General features: G+C 41.8%; 1 protein-coding gene across 6 annotated transcripts in view; it reads right to left on the reverse strand.

Moving 5' to 3' along the window:
• KAT2B (lysine acetyltransferase 2B) overlaps nt 1–17,808 on the reverse strand; it is a 69,413-nt gene that overhangs the window by 24,533 nt on the left and 27,072 nt on the right. For all 6 annotated transcript variants that reach the window (XM_075125756.1, XM_075125753.1, XM_075125752.1 and 3 more), the window contains exons 5-9: nt 17,187–17,368; nt 15,565–15,756; nt 6,141–6,247; nt 4,366–4,491; nt 959–1,095 (exon numbers count right to left, since the gene is read on the reverse strand). In XM_075125756.1, coding sequence (XP_074981857.1) covers nt 959–1,095; nt 4,366–4,491; nt 6,141–6,247; nt 15,565–15,756; nt 17,187–17,368 — 744 coding nt within the window. The remainder of the gene's footprint in view (nt 1–958; nt 1,096–4,365; nt 4,492–6,140; nt 6,248–15,564; nt 15,757–17,186; nt 17,369–17,808) is intronic.

The following is a 17,808-nucleotide window of genomic DNA, read 5'->3' on the forward strand; positions in this document are numbered from 1 at the left end:
ACATAGGACTGTCACCAATTACACAGTAATTGCCCACAGTAACGTTTATTTTGCACTAGACCAGACTTCCATGCACTGTTTGCTTTCCAGGGCAAAGTTTAGCTGCTGAGCAGCCAGTCACTGTCAGGCCCTGCGTCCTGATTGTCCCAACATTCACAATGAACATACCCATCAATCAGATTACAAAATTTGGGAAAGAACTTTGTAAAAGCTCCAAATCTTCTGCAGTCTCTGGCTGAAACTTGGCAAATATGAAAGACTGGCAAAACATAATCAAGAGGAGAGTGAGGAGAAGGAAGAGCTGGCAATGCAAACCAAAAAATGTGTGCAATGTTGTGGTGTGTATGCTAATGTAGAAAATAGGTAGAATGCAATTCAGTCTCCCATGTCCCGTTCCCTGCCCCCCTGTTAAGGAAAAAGCTATAGGAGAAAAAGCAAAGAAGTTGTTTCATTTTTGAGCCTCAGCACATCTACATATTCACTAAAGAAAAATCGACCCTGCTGTGATTGGGAGAAGTTTCAAATCTGAATCTAATATTCTGCTACAAGATTTGTACCAACTTCACCCATGTCTTAAAGTAACAAGAGAAAATATGAAACATCTGCAATTAACAATGAAGTATTATAGAACTGCTCTGTAGTAAAAGTACCTCGTAAAACAAGCTGTGAGCAATCTGAGTTGCTGAAGCATTTCTTTGCTACCACTGGTATCAAAGTGTCTTTGTAAATGGTACATATTATATAACAAAAGATTTTTTTTTACTCTCTATTTATTGTTCTGTCAAACAATGCATTTCATTTGAGAAACAGACCAAATATTTTCCTTCATTTTAAGTAAAGAGAAACAAGGCATGATAATTATAATGGATCCTTAAATTCTAGTAGTTTATATTATCCCATTTGTGTTGTAATGGTTACAAAAGTGAACCGTCAATATTGCCAGGTCTATATTTCTCACCTCTGGCCCCAGCATCGCAGCTGGATCTGTAATTGTTGACATCACTTCATTGATCAATTCAATAGGAATATCTCCTACAACTCTGGGCCTTTTTGAATCTTCCTGAGAATAAGGTTCAGTGTTCTTTCTCTTCTCTCCTACACAGCCAAATCAGAACAAAAAGAAAGGATAATTTAACGGCCAAACAGGTTGCCACAGACACAGAACATATTCATTCCATTTATAAGACAAAAGCAGCAAGAAATTAGCCTAGTGAATGCTGCAGTGGATCTGAGCAAGCACAAGCAGGCAGTCAATCACTTTCCTAATGCAACTGATTTCTGTAAATGAACTAAGATTTGAGGTGCTTTTTCAGCAATGCCAGAAGTCAATTTTACAATTCACGGTACTGACGTGATCAATCTTTATATTAATAAGTCTGTACTAGGCATGAATCCATTACTCAGAGCCCTAGGAAATCATTACAAGTCTTGCTAAGAAACCACACTATATGCTTAAGTTGCAACTGAGCTACCACTGAACTAATGCAGGCAGCTGGAATTTAACTGCCAGATTTGTGGATGGTACATGAGTGAGAACAGAATTCAGCTCTGTCTTAAATAGCTCTCCACAAACCTGTCCCATAATGATTAAATATCTTCCCACTGCTATTTAACGTGTAGTTATGGTATGAGGAGTGACTAAAAATGGCACCTTCTCTGACTCAACATATCTGCTCACTGCATGGCTTTACTGACCAAAACAAATTTTCACTCCAGTCTGCACTAAAGAGACAATATAGCTATTTATGACAGAGCTGGATTCTGTTCTCACTCATGTACCATCCACAAATCTGGCAGCTGAATTCCAGCTGCATAATCTATTACTTGTTGTGTAACAGACAGGAAGAAAAGAGCTTAGCTTTCAGGTCCCCTGCTGTATATGCTAGGCTGGCATTTAAAAAATAAACATGTTTTGATTTGCAGTATTAACTGCTTAAATATGAAAGTCCTTGAGAGGATACCCCAACGATGTCAGTTTAATAATTGCCTGTTTGCCTTTAGCTGCACTTTAATCTTCTCCTATTGTTGTTGGCAGCATGTTGTGTGTCTAAGCACTATGGGACTAGGCTATGAATCATCAATTTAGACCATGTTCTTGCTTTAGTTGGTTTGCATTCTAACATTAGTACTAGATTTTGTTGAGTGTTTTTAATTTCATTTCTTTTAAAAACCTGGAAATAGAAAGAAAGGTCACTGGTATGTTTGTTTATATCAAATTATCATATGTAAACATCACCAGTGCAACATTGTCTTTATGCTGGAACGTCAGCACTGACTTGAGGACATACATATGTTCGCTTGCACCACTTCTATTTCCATAAATTCACATTAAAGCCATTTTGCTTCTCATCATCACAATGGCCTCTTCAGAGATTTGTTTTGCCACCATCTTGAAATCACATCAACCACACAGACGTGCACTAGCATTGTTACGAGCATTTGGGGATGACAAGAAACCCCAGTAAAGTGAATAGTGGATTAGCACAATCACAGAAAAGTTCTGAAAAGCTTCTCACACTTAGGAGCCAATAGTTAGAGCCCTACCAAATTCTTGGCCACGAAAAATGCGTCATGGGCCGTGAAATCAGGTCTCCCCCCATGAAATCTGGTGTTTTGTGTACTTTTACCCTATACTATACAGCATTTCTCAAATTGGGGGTCCTGACCCAACAGGTGGTTGCATGGGGTCAAAAGGTTATTTTAGGAGGGGTCATAGTATTGCCACCCTTACTTCTGTGCTGCCTTCAGAGCTGAGCGGCCAGAGAGCGGCGGCTGCTGACTGAGGGCCCAGCTCTGCAGGCAGCAGCACAGAAGGGTGGCAACACAACATGCCGTCCTTAATTCTGCTCTGCTGCTGGCAGCGGCTCTGCCTTCACAGTTGGGCTCCTGGCCAGCAGCCGCCGCTCTCCAGCTGCCCAGCTCTGAAGGTAGCGCTGCCGCCAGCTGCAGTGCAGAAGCAAGGGTGGCGGCAACATAACCCTCCCTACAGTAACCTTGCGACCCCCCCACCCCACAACTCCTTTTCAGGTCAGGACCCCTACAATTACAACACCATGACATTTCACATTTAAATAGCTGAAATCATGAAATTTATGATTTTTAAAATCCTATGACCGTGAAATTGACCAAAATGGATCGTGACTTTGGTAGGGGCCCTACCAATAGTACATATTTTCGCCATTTTCTTCAAAACATCAGAAGTTTACTAAATCCACTTCCCTTTAAAAAATTAACTCAAGTAATTTTACCCAAAACTTGATATAACAGTGAAGCTAGTTATGTCTTACATGTTGTGATATCTTAGAACTAAATATCCACAATTGATGTTTTTTAACTCATTGTGGAAACAAAAGTGCAGCTGGTCTGATAGTATATATATATATATATCGTATTTCAAACATATGTAATTTTAAGAAACCAAGATATTAAAACCCCCAATCAAAACACAATAGAAACAACACTGGTGTTAATTATAGACTGAGATGTAATGTAGTAAAGGCAGACTGAAGACTGTTTTTAAAAATGAGTTAAATGCTGAATCTCCCAAATAGCAAGGGGCAGAGATTATCCACTATATGGCTAATTGTAAATTTATCTTTTATTTGTGTTAGGTCACAGTTCTCTGGCTTCCACTCTGCTATGATGTCCCAATAAGCATCATACTGAGATGTTACAGCTTTCAGGTAAACACACTGGTGCACAGAGACAACATATGAAGGGAAGGGGTCTGGGTTAAGATTTTTTTTGTATTGTGTTGCAAACATTTTTGGTTGTTGTTTTTTTAATTGTCTCACTTTGTAATCCAAATAGCATATGCTGATACATGCTGGAGCACAGCAGTGGAATGGAAGCCGGTAACATGACTTCAAAGGACTTTAAACTACAAGAAAAAAGCAAGTTCATAAACAGTTATCTGCTGATATCCCTCTGCTTCCTACTACTTGGAACATTATGCATCTGACCCTAAAAGTGCGTCATTTTTCAAAAAAAATGTTTGGGTCACCTTTGATTTTTTTCTTCTGGATTAACATGGGAGTTTTAAATCGTATCTGTAAACAAAACAATAGTCCAGTAAATAACTGAGAGTTTGAACTAAACTGGGCATCATTTTGCTTTCCGTTACAGTGGATATGTTCACCAGAGTTCGACATGTGGTGAATGCTATGTTGTAATTTGTCTACATCAGAAAGGACACCAATTCTTTAAAGTTGACTTGTTTTCTCTGGTCCAGCAAGGAACAAGGTCTGGATTTCAGCTATGCCACAGCTATTAAAAGCAAAGAAAACTATAGGTTTGACACAACATAAAGTCATGTTGTGATAATTAGGCTGAACAGAAGACAAGATCAACTTCCTTTCAAGTTACCTAGAGCTGGGTCATGGCAAGAAGAAACTTTGCAAGCAGGACTCATACTTCCACTGTTGGGTTGTTCTAGAGATGAAGGACTTGCATTATACGAAACAGACCTTGCCACAGGGGGAGGACTGATAACTGCAACAATATAAAAGAGAAAGAACGTTCAAGACATTAGAATTCACCACAACGTTGACTGGAAGAACAAACAACCAACTTCAAAGAGTTACACTGGTAGCAAGTATCCAATGGGTTTTCAACAGCACTCCATGCTATGTAGTGCCATCAAAAACCAGGGTACGGAATGCTATTTGTGTCTATTTTTAGAAGGGGTTTTTTATTCTGATTTCTTTTATTGTATTTTAAAATTTGATACTGCACAGCAAGCCACATTCCTTGATGCGCAGATGGGGATTTACGAACTATATCTTCTAAAAGCTTCCAGGTAACAAATACAGCTCTAACACTTTCCATTGTCTTACAGAGCTAATTTTACTCAACTGCCAATGTCAGGCTTTATTCCTCTGCAGTGTTGTGCAAATGCTAGTAAAAATGGGCTTCCTCAACATACCTACCTAGCTAGTTGGCATTCTGCCACGTCAAGAAACGATTTGCAGCCAGTTCTCAAGGGTCTTCTAGGAAAAGATGTAAGATTTCACTCAAGTGCACTCCACTTATACTACTTGGTCTTGCCTCAGCACACGGGGCTGGACTTGATGACTGTCTGACGTCTCTTCCAGTCCTACATTGCTATGATTCTATGAACGTGCGATCCAAACCGAATCCAATGAAAATGACTCTTATGGCACCACTTAAAGCTATACAATTATTTTTCAAAATAAAAACCGCACACTTCTCCACCCCTTCTCAAATAGATTTAATTCCACAGGCTCAGATTTGTTTAGTGCCATTAATCATTTTCTAACAAGGTGGTTCCTTGGAAACTGGACACATGCAGTCTCTCTCTTTGTAAACCCTTACTGTTATGGCCTCAAAAGCAGTAGGCCCCCTTTCAATTGTTTTCTGAAACATTCATGAGGGAAGAACCTGGCTACTTTGACACCGAAGGAGTACAGGTCAAAATTTGAAGTGTACTGAAGATTAGCTGGTGAAATGACCTTTATGACCAAGATACATTTAGAGCTATATTGGGCCTCTCTCTTAAACCATTCATAAACAGGATAAATTAGGTGGGGGTGGGGGGCATCTTAGTATAATTTCACTTGGCCCTTTAACAATTTAGCAATTTTTATAGATATATTTTTCAACAGGTGTCCTCCACCCCAACCTCGCAATGCCCATATATGATCAGATACTAGTCAGAAACTAGGAATTACTCAAAGTTACATGCTTGTCCCAATAGAAGGGTCCCTAATATGTGGTAAGAGCCCCATTATCAGAGACACCAGGCATGGTATGGGGCAGGATGTGTCAATGGACACCAGGCAACGCTTGAGGGAGCTCTGAAAAAACAAGACAGCTAAAATACATATGACAGCAACAAGATATAAAATGTTCTGAGGTAAGACACCATTTGTATGCCTTTGCGGAGTATTTCATCAGGAGAGTATTTCATCATTCCATGAGGAACCAGAGAGACTGCTTCCTGTGTACATCTGGCCATGGACTGATATTCAAGCTACCAGTTTTAACAGAAGCTTCCACATAAATCTGCAGTTCCAGTACTGCCTCTTACAATTATACCATTTTCTCTCAGTGGAAGATTTTGCAAATGTAGAGTGTTCTTTATATAGTCTCTCCCTGACCCTGTCCTAAATGCAGATTACCTGTTTGGATTCCTAGCTGGCCAGTTCGAGAAGAGGACACCATGAAATCCTGATCCCAAATTGGAGAATTCTGACTATACACCTCTTCCTCTAGCATGGATAGAAACCTAGATGCAGAAATACAGAGGCAATGTTAAACACCACAGAATTACTCCTACCCAAAGGAAGATAGGCCTTCCTTCAGAATAATCATTAAAATCTTTTGAATACAGAATGAAGAAACTGGTGATTCTACAACTGAACATTGCTGGACAGTTTTTTAAATTATTTTTTAATAAAATACCCATGATGAACGTGTAAAACCTGAGGTTATACACCTTAACTAGAAGTAAATGTTTCCTCTACTAAAACGTTTTTCGATCACAGATGGCATACTGCATTTACATAGCACAAGTGAGGGCAGCAATAGGAGAGCTGTGTGTTGACAAGCAAGAGTGTGTTGGTCTTATGCAACTGCAACACATGCTTTTCCGATTCATTCTGAAAAATCTAGTATTTAGCACAAGTTTGCATTCTTACTTTCATGTTGATGTACAAAAATCCCACTAGCACTAGCCATTTACATTGGCCTTATGAAAACACTTACATGTAAGTGCGTAATTACACCTAGTGCTTATATGACATTTTAAAAATTAGTCTGTACGTTTAGAAAAAATGAACGTACTTTACACTCTTTTATGGAATGTCTCACAAGCATAACACTCAAGTGTTACACATCAGAACACCCAGCATGCCTTCATAGGACCACGACAGCAATTCCCTTTCATAGCTCAGACAGCGGCACATCCTCTGGATAGGTCTACACTGAAGCTGGGCCATGTAATTCCTAGCTCTGTTACACATACACGCACAAGTTTTGACTGCACTAGCGTGCTAAAAATGGCAGTGAGACCACAATGGCACAGGCTAGACACTTGGTTATGCAGCAAGGATCTCAGACAGCACTGTCCTCAGGCGGCTGGCTTGAGCTGCCACCCATGCCTCCATGGCCACATTGTGACTTTTCGTGTGCTAGCTTGGTGTGTGTGTGTCTCCCCGAGCTGGGAACAACAACTCCCCCTGCAGTGCAGTCGTACCCTGTGGTACCCAGAAGGGTTTTTAGAGGCCAGAAGCTTAACAGCACACAATTTTACTCTCTAGAGGAGTCCTTATTTATGTGAATTGTCCAACTGAAATCAAATGTGATCATTTGAGTGAGAAATCAGTTAAACTGACTCAGGATCCAGGGGTGAATTTCCCTGAGGCTTTAAAGGTCAAACCAGTAACCTACGCAGTTTCAAAAGAAGATTTAAAGTCGTTGCAGGTGCTGCCCCAAGGTCCCCCTGCCACATTTTGTGGTTTTACCACCTCATTTCTTGTTTGTAAATGTTTTTCTCTGCCATATCCCCATGTGAGAGACCTCACAAAACAACTGGGAAACTGACTTTGTAGGAGATTCAGTGACACTATGTAAAGTGCTGCCAAGGGCACTAAGAAAAAAGGCTGAAGATGCAATTGTTACTCCATGTCTTTCCTTCTTCGACCTCAACTACTCTCATCTCCAGTGTCCCCTGTAACCACAGCAAGTACCAGATTTCAGAAGGACTTTGGGAGTAAATGCAGCTGGACTGTTAATAGGTTTTTAATGCTGGAAGACCATCTGATTGTATTAATTTAAAACCCAAACCACCTTCTCCATCCACACACACACGTAGATATGCACATGTACACAGTCCCAGACACTAGACAGTGGACACAGACACACATACACAGACACCACTCAGTTCCCAAGTGATATCTCACTGAAATAAGAACGTAGATCATCACGGCCAAGTCTTTGTTGGATCATATGACCTGGGATCAGGTCCCAGCTCTGCTTTCCCATATCTGTGGCTCAGTTTCCCCACTGTAAAATAGGCAGATAATGAGACTAACTACCTTTGTACAGTGCTTTGCAAGTTCCAGATCAATAGCTGCTACAGAAGCACTGAGTATTAAAGGCTACCCATACCTCCCAAGAGCTCAGTCCAGTTTTAACCCTTATTCTGTTCCTTCCTTTTTTCAGTATTAATAACAAACATTATTAATAATTATAATTTATAATTATTTGTATTACATTAGCATCTAGAGGCCCCAAGTGATATCAGGATCCACAACGCTAGGTGCTGCAATAATCACACAATAAGAGACAGTCCATGCTCCCAAGAGTTTATAAGCTAAATAGACAAGAGAGAGAAGGAGGGTGTGAGGGAACAGAGGCCCAGAGTGGGAAGGTGACTGGCCTAAGATCACACAGCAAGTCAGGGGCAGAGCCAGAAACAGAACCCAGGACTTCTGGGAAGAAGACTGAGAAGTGACTTGATCATGGTGTTTTAATGCCTGAATTGGGTTAAAATATCAGGTACATAGGGCTCTTTAGCACAACAAGAACCAATGGCTGGATGCTGAAGCCAGACAAATTCCCATTAGAAATAAGGCCCACATTTTTAACAATGTGGGTGAATAGCCATTGGAACAAAGTCCCAAGAGCTGTGATGGATTCACCATCTCTAGATGCCTTCGAATCCAGACTGGATGCCTTTCCGGACAATGTGCTTTGGTCAAACACAAATTATGGGGCTCAATCTAAGGATAACTGGAAGAAATGTAATGGCCTGTATTATACAGGAGGGCAGGGTAGATGATCTAATGAGCGCTTCTGGCTTAAAAAAACATACAAAAAAACCAAAGCTATGAATCTATGAGTAAGGACTACTCAGTAAGGCAGGGATGTGGTTCCCCGTTCCCAGCCAATGGGAGCTTTGGGGGAGGTACCCACTTTCTGCCCCCTCTCCCCCAGGGGCAGCAGGTACATGGTGCCCGCTGCTTCCCGGAGTGGGGCCCGCAGCGCCATGGGGGTAGCAATCGCGGGGGCTGGATGCAGCCCGCAAGCCGTAGTTTGCCCACCCCTGCAGTAAGGGGTTGCAGGACTGAGTCCCAGGATTGTATTTTAGACATAGTACATTTATACACATATATGACACCTGGGGAGTCAACTGATATCCACTATAATTGAAAATGGCTATATAATGTTTTAAGCGGTTGAAATCCACCCCCTAACCATTTTTCAGTCATACTGACCGTGAGCATCACAAGAAGTTAAAGTCTAGTCCAGGCTGTTTACAGGTGTCAGAAATATTGAATGTACATGCCCAGGACACAGTGGTCCTTGTACTCCCCTCATTGCCTAGACACCCACAGATATAACATGTGTATACTTACATTGTGTCATTGTGTCACCATAAACTGGTACCTGAGAAAATACTTCTGCATGAACCTTCCTAATTTTCTTTTTAAAATACTACATTATCTTGGTTAATAAAATAACCTCTGGGTACGTCTGCACTGCAAAAAGAAACCCACGGCGCTGCATCTCAGAGCCTAAGTCAGCAGACTCTTGCTTGTGGGGCTCAGGCTGCAGAGCTAAAAATAGCAGTATGGACGTTTGGGCCGCCTGTGGCCACGGTGGCAGCATTTGAGAAACACTGCCCTAGAACACTGGTGTTATAATTATAACTAAATCACTTTACAGCATAGACCCTCACGTGGTCTCAGAGCCTGGACTTCACCCACGCCTGAATGCCCACACTGCCATTTTATAGCCCACATCCCAAGCCCTGCAAGCCCACGTCAGCTGACCTGGGCCAGCAGCAGCAGCTGTGCCACAGGTCTTTTACTGCAGTCTAGACGTAGCCAGGGGTTCCCACAAGAAATTTTTTGGTGGCCTCAGAGTGCGGCCACCAACTATTGCTGGTGGCCGCTCTGACAATTTTTCCTAAAATACTTAATTAACAAATAAATATGCCCATATACATGTCCAAATCATTATAATTTATTTATGCAGGGTTTTTTGGCAGACTCGATAATAAAAATAATGTACAGTTTTCTCTGTTCTTTACTGGACCTAAACAGAATAGAAACAAATACTGTGTTTTTTAAGCCTTGCTAGCTAGTAAGTCTGTTTGTGTGAAAAGTGGTATTTGTATTTTGTTAATATCACTTTTCACAGCAGCAGATGTGCTAGCTAGCAGGGAGGCAGTGAAAAGTGATATTAACAAACATACAAATATCATTTTTCACAACAGACTTACTCAGCCCTGGCAAGCTGGGGGATAAATTAAGCCCTGGATGGGGAGGTGGGTAGGGAGGCAGCTTAGGGCCAGGGGTGATGAGGGGGGAACGAGTCCAGGGACCGGAGGCCTGCAGCTGCACAGCCCGATGAGTCTGGGGCCGGAGGACGCGGTGGGGGCCTTGGGCAATGTGCAGGGGTGTTGAGCTTGGGGCTGGCAGTCACTGCCACATGGCTGGGTCATGCCATGGGTCAAAGTCCAAAACCCTGCGGACCAAAACCCTGAGGCTGGGGGTCAGAGCACATGGCCAGAGCTCGGGGCCAGAGGAGGCAGCAGGTGGGGGGGCGGGGTGAGCATGGCGCCAGGGCTGGGGTCAGGGCTCAAAGCCTGTGGCCAGGGTATGGAGCTTGCCACCACATGGCTGGAGCCTGCCACCCCAGATCTGAAGCCCAAGCCCTGCCGCCTGCCTGCTCCTCCAGCATTTGTGGCTCCAGAGGGGGCAGGGCCCAATCCCTACTGGCTGCCATGGGAGGGGCCACTGCTTTGCCCCCCCAACCCATCATCACCCTGGAGGCTGCAGCCACACGAAAAGCCCCTGGTGGCTGCATGAGGCCATGGTGGCAGCATTTGAGAAACACTACCCTAGAACACTGATGTTATAAATTATAACTAAATAACAATACAAATCCCTCAAAGATCGCATTTAAGGCACACATGCTTACCCACCCATGTGGAGACATTGAACAAAGTACAAGTGACCACACAGGGTTTGACTGCTGAGAACATCACTTTGAAAATAAGAATTAGCTCAGTATTCTAAACTGTAGCTTGCAGAATGAACTAAGTCTAGGTAGCAGAGGGAGATAGAGTGGAAAAATAATTCAGAGCAGGAGTATAGTGTATAAAAGGTTTACTATTCCATTCATATTTCTCACACATCTTTTAAATATGCTTTTCTTAGAAAAATCAAGAAATTGCAGGGATAAAAGTGCTTTTCAAATTAAATTTCCACCAAGCCTAGTACAGTTTGGGTTAGAACCACAACTATGTAAACATGAAAAGAAAAGGAGTACTTGTGGCACCTTAGAGACTAACCAATTTATTTGAGCATGAGCTTTCGTGAGCCACAGCTCACTTCATCAGATGTGTACCGTGGAAACTGCAGCAGACTTTATATACACACAGAGAATATGAAACAATACCTCCTCCCACCCCACTGTCCTGCTGGTAATAGCTTATCTAAAGTGATCAGCAGGTGGGCCATTTCCAGCACAAATCCAGGTTTCCTGAGGAAACTTCAATCCATCGGTGATCTTCCTGATAACACCATCCTGGCTACTATGGATGTAGAAGCCCTCTACACCAACATTCCACACAAAGATGGACTACAGGCCGTCAGGAACACTATCCCCGATAATGTCATGAGAAAACCTGGATTTGTGCTGGAAATGGCCCACCTGCTGATCACTTTAGATAAGCTATTACCAGCAGGACAGTGGGGTGGGAGGAGGTATTGTTTCATATTCTCTGTGTGTATATAAAGTCTGCTGCAGTTTCCACGGTACACATCTGATGAAGTGAGCTGTGGCTCACGAAAGCTCATGCTCAAATAAATTGGTTAGTCTCTAAGGTGCCACAAGTACTCCTTTTCTTTTTGCGAATACAGACTAACACGGCTGTTCCTCTGAAACCTATGTAAACATGGCACCTTCTTGATCCAGAGATCTGCTCCCTATTTAATATAATACCATTTTACTTTAGGGGCCAGACTGTGATCCCCTTTCCCTTCCTGAGAAATTCCTTAACTCCACAAGCAGTTCCACTGACTTCAATGTAATGAAAGGTCATATGAGTAAGGGGTATCACAATCTGGCCCTTACTATCCAAGGTAGGTTTATATTGCTCTTTACTCCTGTTGGGGGTGTTAATCCATGCTAGCATTTGACAGCTCTTTGCTGAGAGACACAAGGTTGATGAGCTAATATCTTTTATTGGACCAACATCTGTCTGAGAGAGAGAGAGAGAGAGAGAGAGAGAGAAGCTTTCAAGCCACACAGGGTATTTCTACACTGCAATTAGATACCTATGGCTGGCCCATGGCAGCTGATTCTGGGGCTGCAGGGCTGTTTAACTGCAATGTAGACTTCTGGGGTAGGGCTACAGCCTGAGCTCTGGGACCCTCCCCCTCACAGGGTCCTAGAGCTCAGCAGCCCCGCAGCCTGAGCCCCAGGAGCCTGAGTCAGCCAGAGGTGTCTAACTGCAATGCAGACATTCCCAGGCCTGAAGAAGAGCTCTGTGGGTAAGGTACTCCCAGGGTCACAGGTAAATGCAAGGTGGAACAGACTGTTCAGAATAAGTAGGTAGCACATATTGTAAGGGACCATTCAACGTGGAGTGGCACATTAACATCTCTGCAGCCATTGGACAAAAAGGGGTTAGTAGGTTACAGATTGTTGTAATAAACCATAGATCCAGTGTCTCTGTTCAATCCATGATTTTTAGTGTCTAGCAGAGTTATGAATTTAAGCTCCCAGGCTCATCTTTTGAAAGCGTTGTGCAGGTTTCCTTTGAGGTTGGGGACTGATAGGTCAGATATAGAGTGACTGCTTTGTGAAAAGCGTTCACCCACAGCTGAGAAGGTGTTTTTGTCTTTTATCATTTTCCTGTGTGAGTTCAATGACTATCTGATTTCACACACATGATTCCTATTGGGGCATTTAGTGCACTGTATGAGGTACACCACATGTTGTGATAAGCACATATAGGATCCATGGATCTTGAAAGGTATGTTGTGGGGGGTGTTGATCATTGTACCAGTGGAGATATGTTTGCAGGTTTTGCATCTGTTGTTCTATCAGGGTCTGGTGCCACTCCAAATTGCTCTGTCCTTGTCTGTGGGGAGTTTGCTCCAGATGATGAGCTTGAAGAGATTTGGGGGAGGGGAGAGTTGCTTGAAGGCCAGAAGTGGGGGCTCCCCAGCCCAGGGTGGTGGGGCGTAGGTAGGCTCAGGCTTTGGTCCCCACTCCTGGGGTTGTGTAGTAATTTTTGTTGTCAGAAGGGGATCACAGTGCAATGAAGTTTGAGAACCCCTGTGCTAAACAATCTGTTCCACCTTTCATTTTGCTGTCATTCTGGGAGTATCTTTCCCACACCTGAAGAAGAGCTCAGTTTGGCTCGAAAGCTTGTCTCTCTCATAAGCAGAAGTTGGTCCAGTAAAAGATATTACCTCACCTGCCTTGTCTTTCTAATATCCTGGCACCAACATGGCTGCATAGCACTTTGCTTGGTCAGTTTCACTACTTTCCTTATATAGCCAGTTCCTTCCATGGAGAAGGAAGCTTTATAAATATCAATAGGAGAACAGAGTCACTTTTGCAAAAAATAAAATAAAAAAAAATTATTATTTTTTTAAATGTCTGTGCTATTTTGTGCAAACAAGTCCATTTTTAAAAAATAAAGTTCATTTGAAATTAAGACCAATTACCTCAACAAAGTTCTGAGACTAGACATATCTCCCACCCACTTCAAACTCAGCATATTATTGTTTTGTCAGTTCTGATAGGAGCTGCAACTAGTATTGAATACTGGAATACTAGTAGCTGAAAGCCTATGCACAGGGTGACCAGATAGCAAGTGTGAAAAATCAGGACAGGGCTGCGGGGCTATATAGGTGCCAATATTAGACAAAGCCTTGAATATCGGGACTGTCCCAAGAATCTTGGGACATCTGGTCACCCTACTTGTGCTGTCACATGGGTGTGCCAGTTGAGCGACTATCCACTACTAAGTAATCCACTATCTGTGCAGACTTCCTCACACAGCTAATGAAATTGTTATATGCAAATTAGCTGTAGAATTAGGGTAGTGATAGGCTGAGTTACCTCTGATATCACAATGGTCTAGGATTCTTGGCATAGCATAAATAAATGCCTTACTGTAGCCAAAAGCCTATGCTGTCACACAGGGGAAATTCATAAAGCCAAAAGGCCTAAGAATTTAAAAATTGGATAGTAACAGATCACGAATCCCAGTGATGATTGAACTTGGTGGAGTTCTGAACAAAAAGAGCTCTTTTGTAGCTGTTTCCATTGTTTCACACTGATTCAACAGACATTCTAGCCTTCAGAGTGACACACAGACAGAATGACAATCCTGGAATTTTATTATATAGATATGTTGAACTGGTTGTCATTAATATGGAGACTGTGGGGCTGGTAGCAGCATCTTCACCTCGATCAGTCTGTCTTTAAATAAATGATTGCAGTGTTGTTGTACTTGTGTTACTCCCAGGATATGAGAGAGATAAGGTAGGTGAGGCAGTATCTTTTACTGGACCAACTTCTGTTCGTGCAAGGTACAAGCTTCCAAGCTACACAGAGCCCTTCTTCAGATCAGACCCAAAGACAAGCTCTGCGTTTAAAAGCTTGTACCCTGCACCAACAGAAGTTGGTCCAATAAAAGATTTTGCCTCACCTACCTTATCTCTTTTAATAAACGATTCCATCTAGGTCTATTCCAAACAATCAACTTTATGTCCTGTTACTATATTTCAAATACATTAATGGAAAGCGAAGTAGGATCTGTGAATATTACTCCAATGAAAGTAGTACAATACATTAATTTTTTCTTTCCTACAGCAAAGGAGCATAGAAAGATGCAGAGCTAAACAAACTGATAGAGAACGAATGTAAGGTACTACTCAGGGCTGGTCTACGCTACCACATAAGTCAACGTAACTTACAACGCTCAGGGGTATGAAAACTACACCCCCTGAGAAACGCAAGTTACAGTCACTTAAAGCGCTGTCCACACCGTGCTATGTCAGTGGGAGATGCTCTCCCGCCAACATAGCTTCCGCCTCCAGCGGAGTAATTAAGCCAGCGAGGGAGCACTCTCCCGTCGTCATAGCACATCTTCACCAGACACGATACAGCTGCTCCAACGTAGCGCGGTAGTGTAGATCTGCCCTTAGGTACTTATGTGGTCTAAAGAAAAGGAAAAAGAAACAGAAACAGTGTCCAATCATAAATTCCAGTATAAAGTGAGATTAACCCCTCTGGCAAGAAAAACAGCCCTACTTACAAAACAAAACTCCATCTCAAAGAGATACAGCCACTGTATTAAATATAAATAGAAGGTATGAATGTACCAAATGACTATGTGTAGTGCAAGTGACAGCAGAGGGCTGGTGTATTTGTCACTGAACATTGGAGTAAATAGTCTTTCTGTTGCAGATGTAACCAGTTAGTTGTTCCAACAAGCATTTTTGCATCTCAAGACAAAATTGCATATTGCTAGTTAACCATCTTAAAGGAAGATGAGCAGTTACTCCTTACTTTGGAAAATGGGTGAGGATTAGTGTTCGTTTCTCTTGAGGAAGCTTGTCTTTTTCCTGTCTAGCCTGCTCCAGGAGTTGCCGTCTCATAACAGTAAAGACGGCGCGTAGCAGAGTTCTCCCAAAAACCTGTGTGGTTTCATATCGAGGTAGACTGTCACAGAACTGGGGAACATTGCAGTAACACAGCCACCTGCAGCAAAAAAGCCAGATAATTACCTCAACCTGTGAATAACCTGATGTGTCAAAACTACTAGCAACAAAAGAAGACAAAATGACTACACAAATCCATTTTAGGTCCCCTGCACATATAGCGAAGTAGCACTTGCATGGTCTGCCATTTCTCTGAAAATTGGGTAACTCCTTTCATGATCTTCCCAAACTCTCTCTAACATTCAGACCCTGTAAAACACTCTTGCTACTGAACGAGGGAGCATATCAGACAAACCTTATCATAGCATATGTGCAGGGGGAATTTCACTTTTTTTATTAGGACTGACCAAATTTATCTAAACTTTCCATCCCTCCCTTTCTCCAAGTCACTTTCTCTCACTAAATCTAATCCCAATACTCTCCTTAACTTACAAGTGACTCATTCCATAAAGGGTTCTGTATAGTCTATTAGCAGACCAATGTAAAAATACAGCATTTTGTGTTACATCTCTCCAGGGGATGGATTGTGGCACTGAAGGGGGTAAGCAGCAGTACAGTGGACTATGTAGAGTCAATTTTATAATCAAGATTTAAGTCTGAAGTGATATCATATCCCCTCATTTACGCACACTAATAATATGTGTCATCACTGTCACAAACAGATGGGGGAATAAAGACTACCAATACGGTGGTCTATTATGGAAGTCTATTACATTATAAATTATTCTTATTAACTTAGGAATATTAATTTTTTTATCTGAAAACTTTTGCCTTTCCTCTTTAATACAGCTGATGGAATTGAAGTTTTGTAAAAGTGATAAAATTAAGATGATCAGTGTAAAGACAGAGTGCTCTGTTGATCTTGAACTGCAGTCCTTTCTAACCCCCTCCTTGGAGCATTTGTTATTATAGAAGACTAAGTGGCATCTCTGCTGCTAATCCAAAAAGAAACTATACTACTTTTTAAGAAAAATAAGTTTACAGAAATTAAAATATATTAGTTTTTTCCAATTAATAAGTCATTCCTTAGAATTCTGATGGAAGTGGTGAAAATACACACATGAATTTTCATTTTAAGGAATCTAATAATGTCAGGTAACCAGTTGGCTCTCAAATATTTAAAGATGGTGTTAATTTGCACATTTCTCATACTTCAGTTTGAAACAGAGGCTTTGAAATGTCTACATTTTTTTAAAGGTTTTTAAACAACAAGCTTCATGAACGTATAGTGCATGAAATGAAGCCTGACATTCCACTAAGCATCCAATCAGATTAAGAGTAATTATTAAATACAGCCCCAATTCTGTAAATAGAAGTGACAGCATGGCCTCTTATGATAGCATGGAACTTCATTGAAGCCAGTAGGTCTACAGGTAAAGACAATGGTTGTAAGAAATCTGGGTTGGTGCATCTAGCTACGGAATCAGCGCCTATATTCTGAAAGGGAAAACTGAAGCGAAGCATAGTTACCTTGTATAGTTCACTTTATAGCCAGCAATGTCATCATTAGGTGATCTCAATTTTCGCTGCAAAGGTGTCTCCAGATGCCAGTAGTTGATGCGGTTTAGAAACATTTTAGCCAGTTCAACTATCGTTTGCCTTTCCTTTGATGGTAGGTGGCTAAATTTGTACTGTACAAAATTATTCACTCCCTTAAAACAGAGGGTGAAAGTGATGATTATTTAACAATTCAGGCATAACCTTTTTCCCTGTGAGCACTATTAGCTTTTTTTCTTATAACAGAACTTATATTACAACACAGAGAAAACACATATTGGGTCGTTTGAAATATTTGCTCCTGTCAGAGGTGTAACCAAAGTATTGGTTCTGCTAAATGGAAAGTTATGCCTGCTCAAGTGTGTTTGATTCCATTTCCCTCTGGGACTGACAAAAGCATGTAACATACTAGCTAAGGTGTTGCCATCTGAGAAAGACTAGGCAGATGACCAATTGTGATTACTGTTACTGACTGGCCAAAACTGCATGCAAACTTAGCAGAATGTTTTGGCACAATCTGTCTGCCACTGAGTTGTCCACACTCAGCCCACTTACTGTTTACTTCACCAACCTGTTATGTCTTGTACTTTAGATT

This window comes from Caretta caretta, chromosome 2, assembly GCF_965140235.1.
Source record: "Caretta caretta isolate rCarCar2 chromosome 2, rCarCar1.hap1, whole genome shotgun sequence".
Classification (NCBI taxonomy): Eukaryota; Metazoa; Chordata; order Testudines; family Cheloniidae; genus Caretta; species Caretta caretta.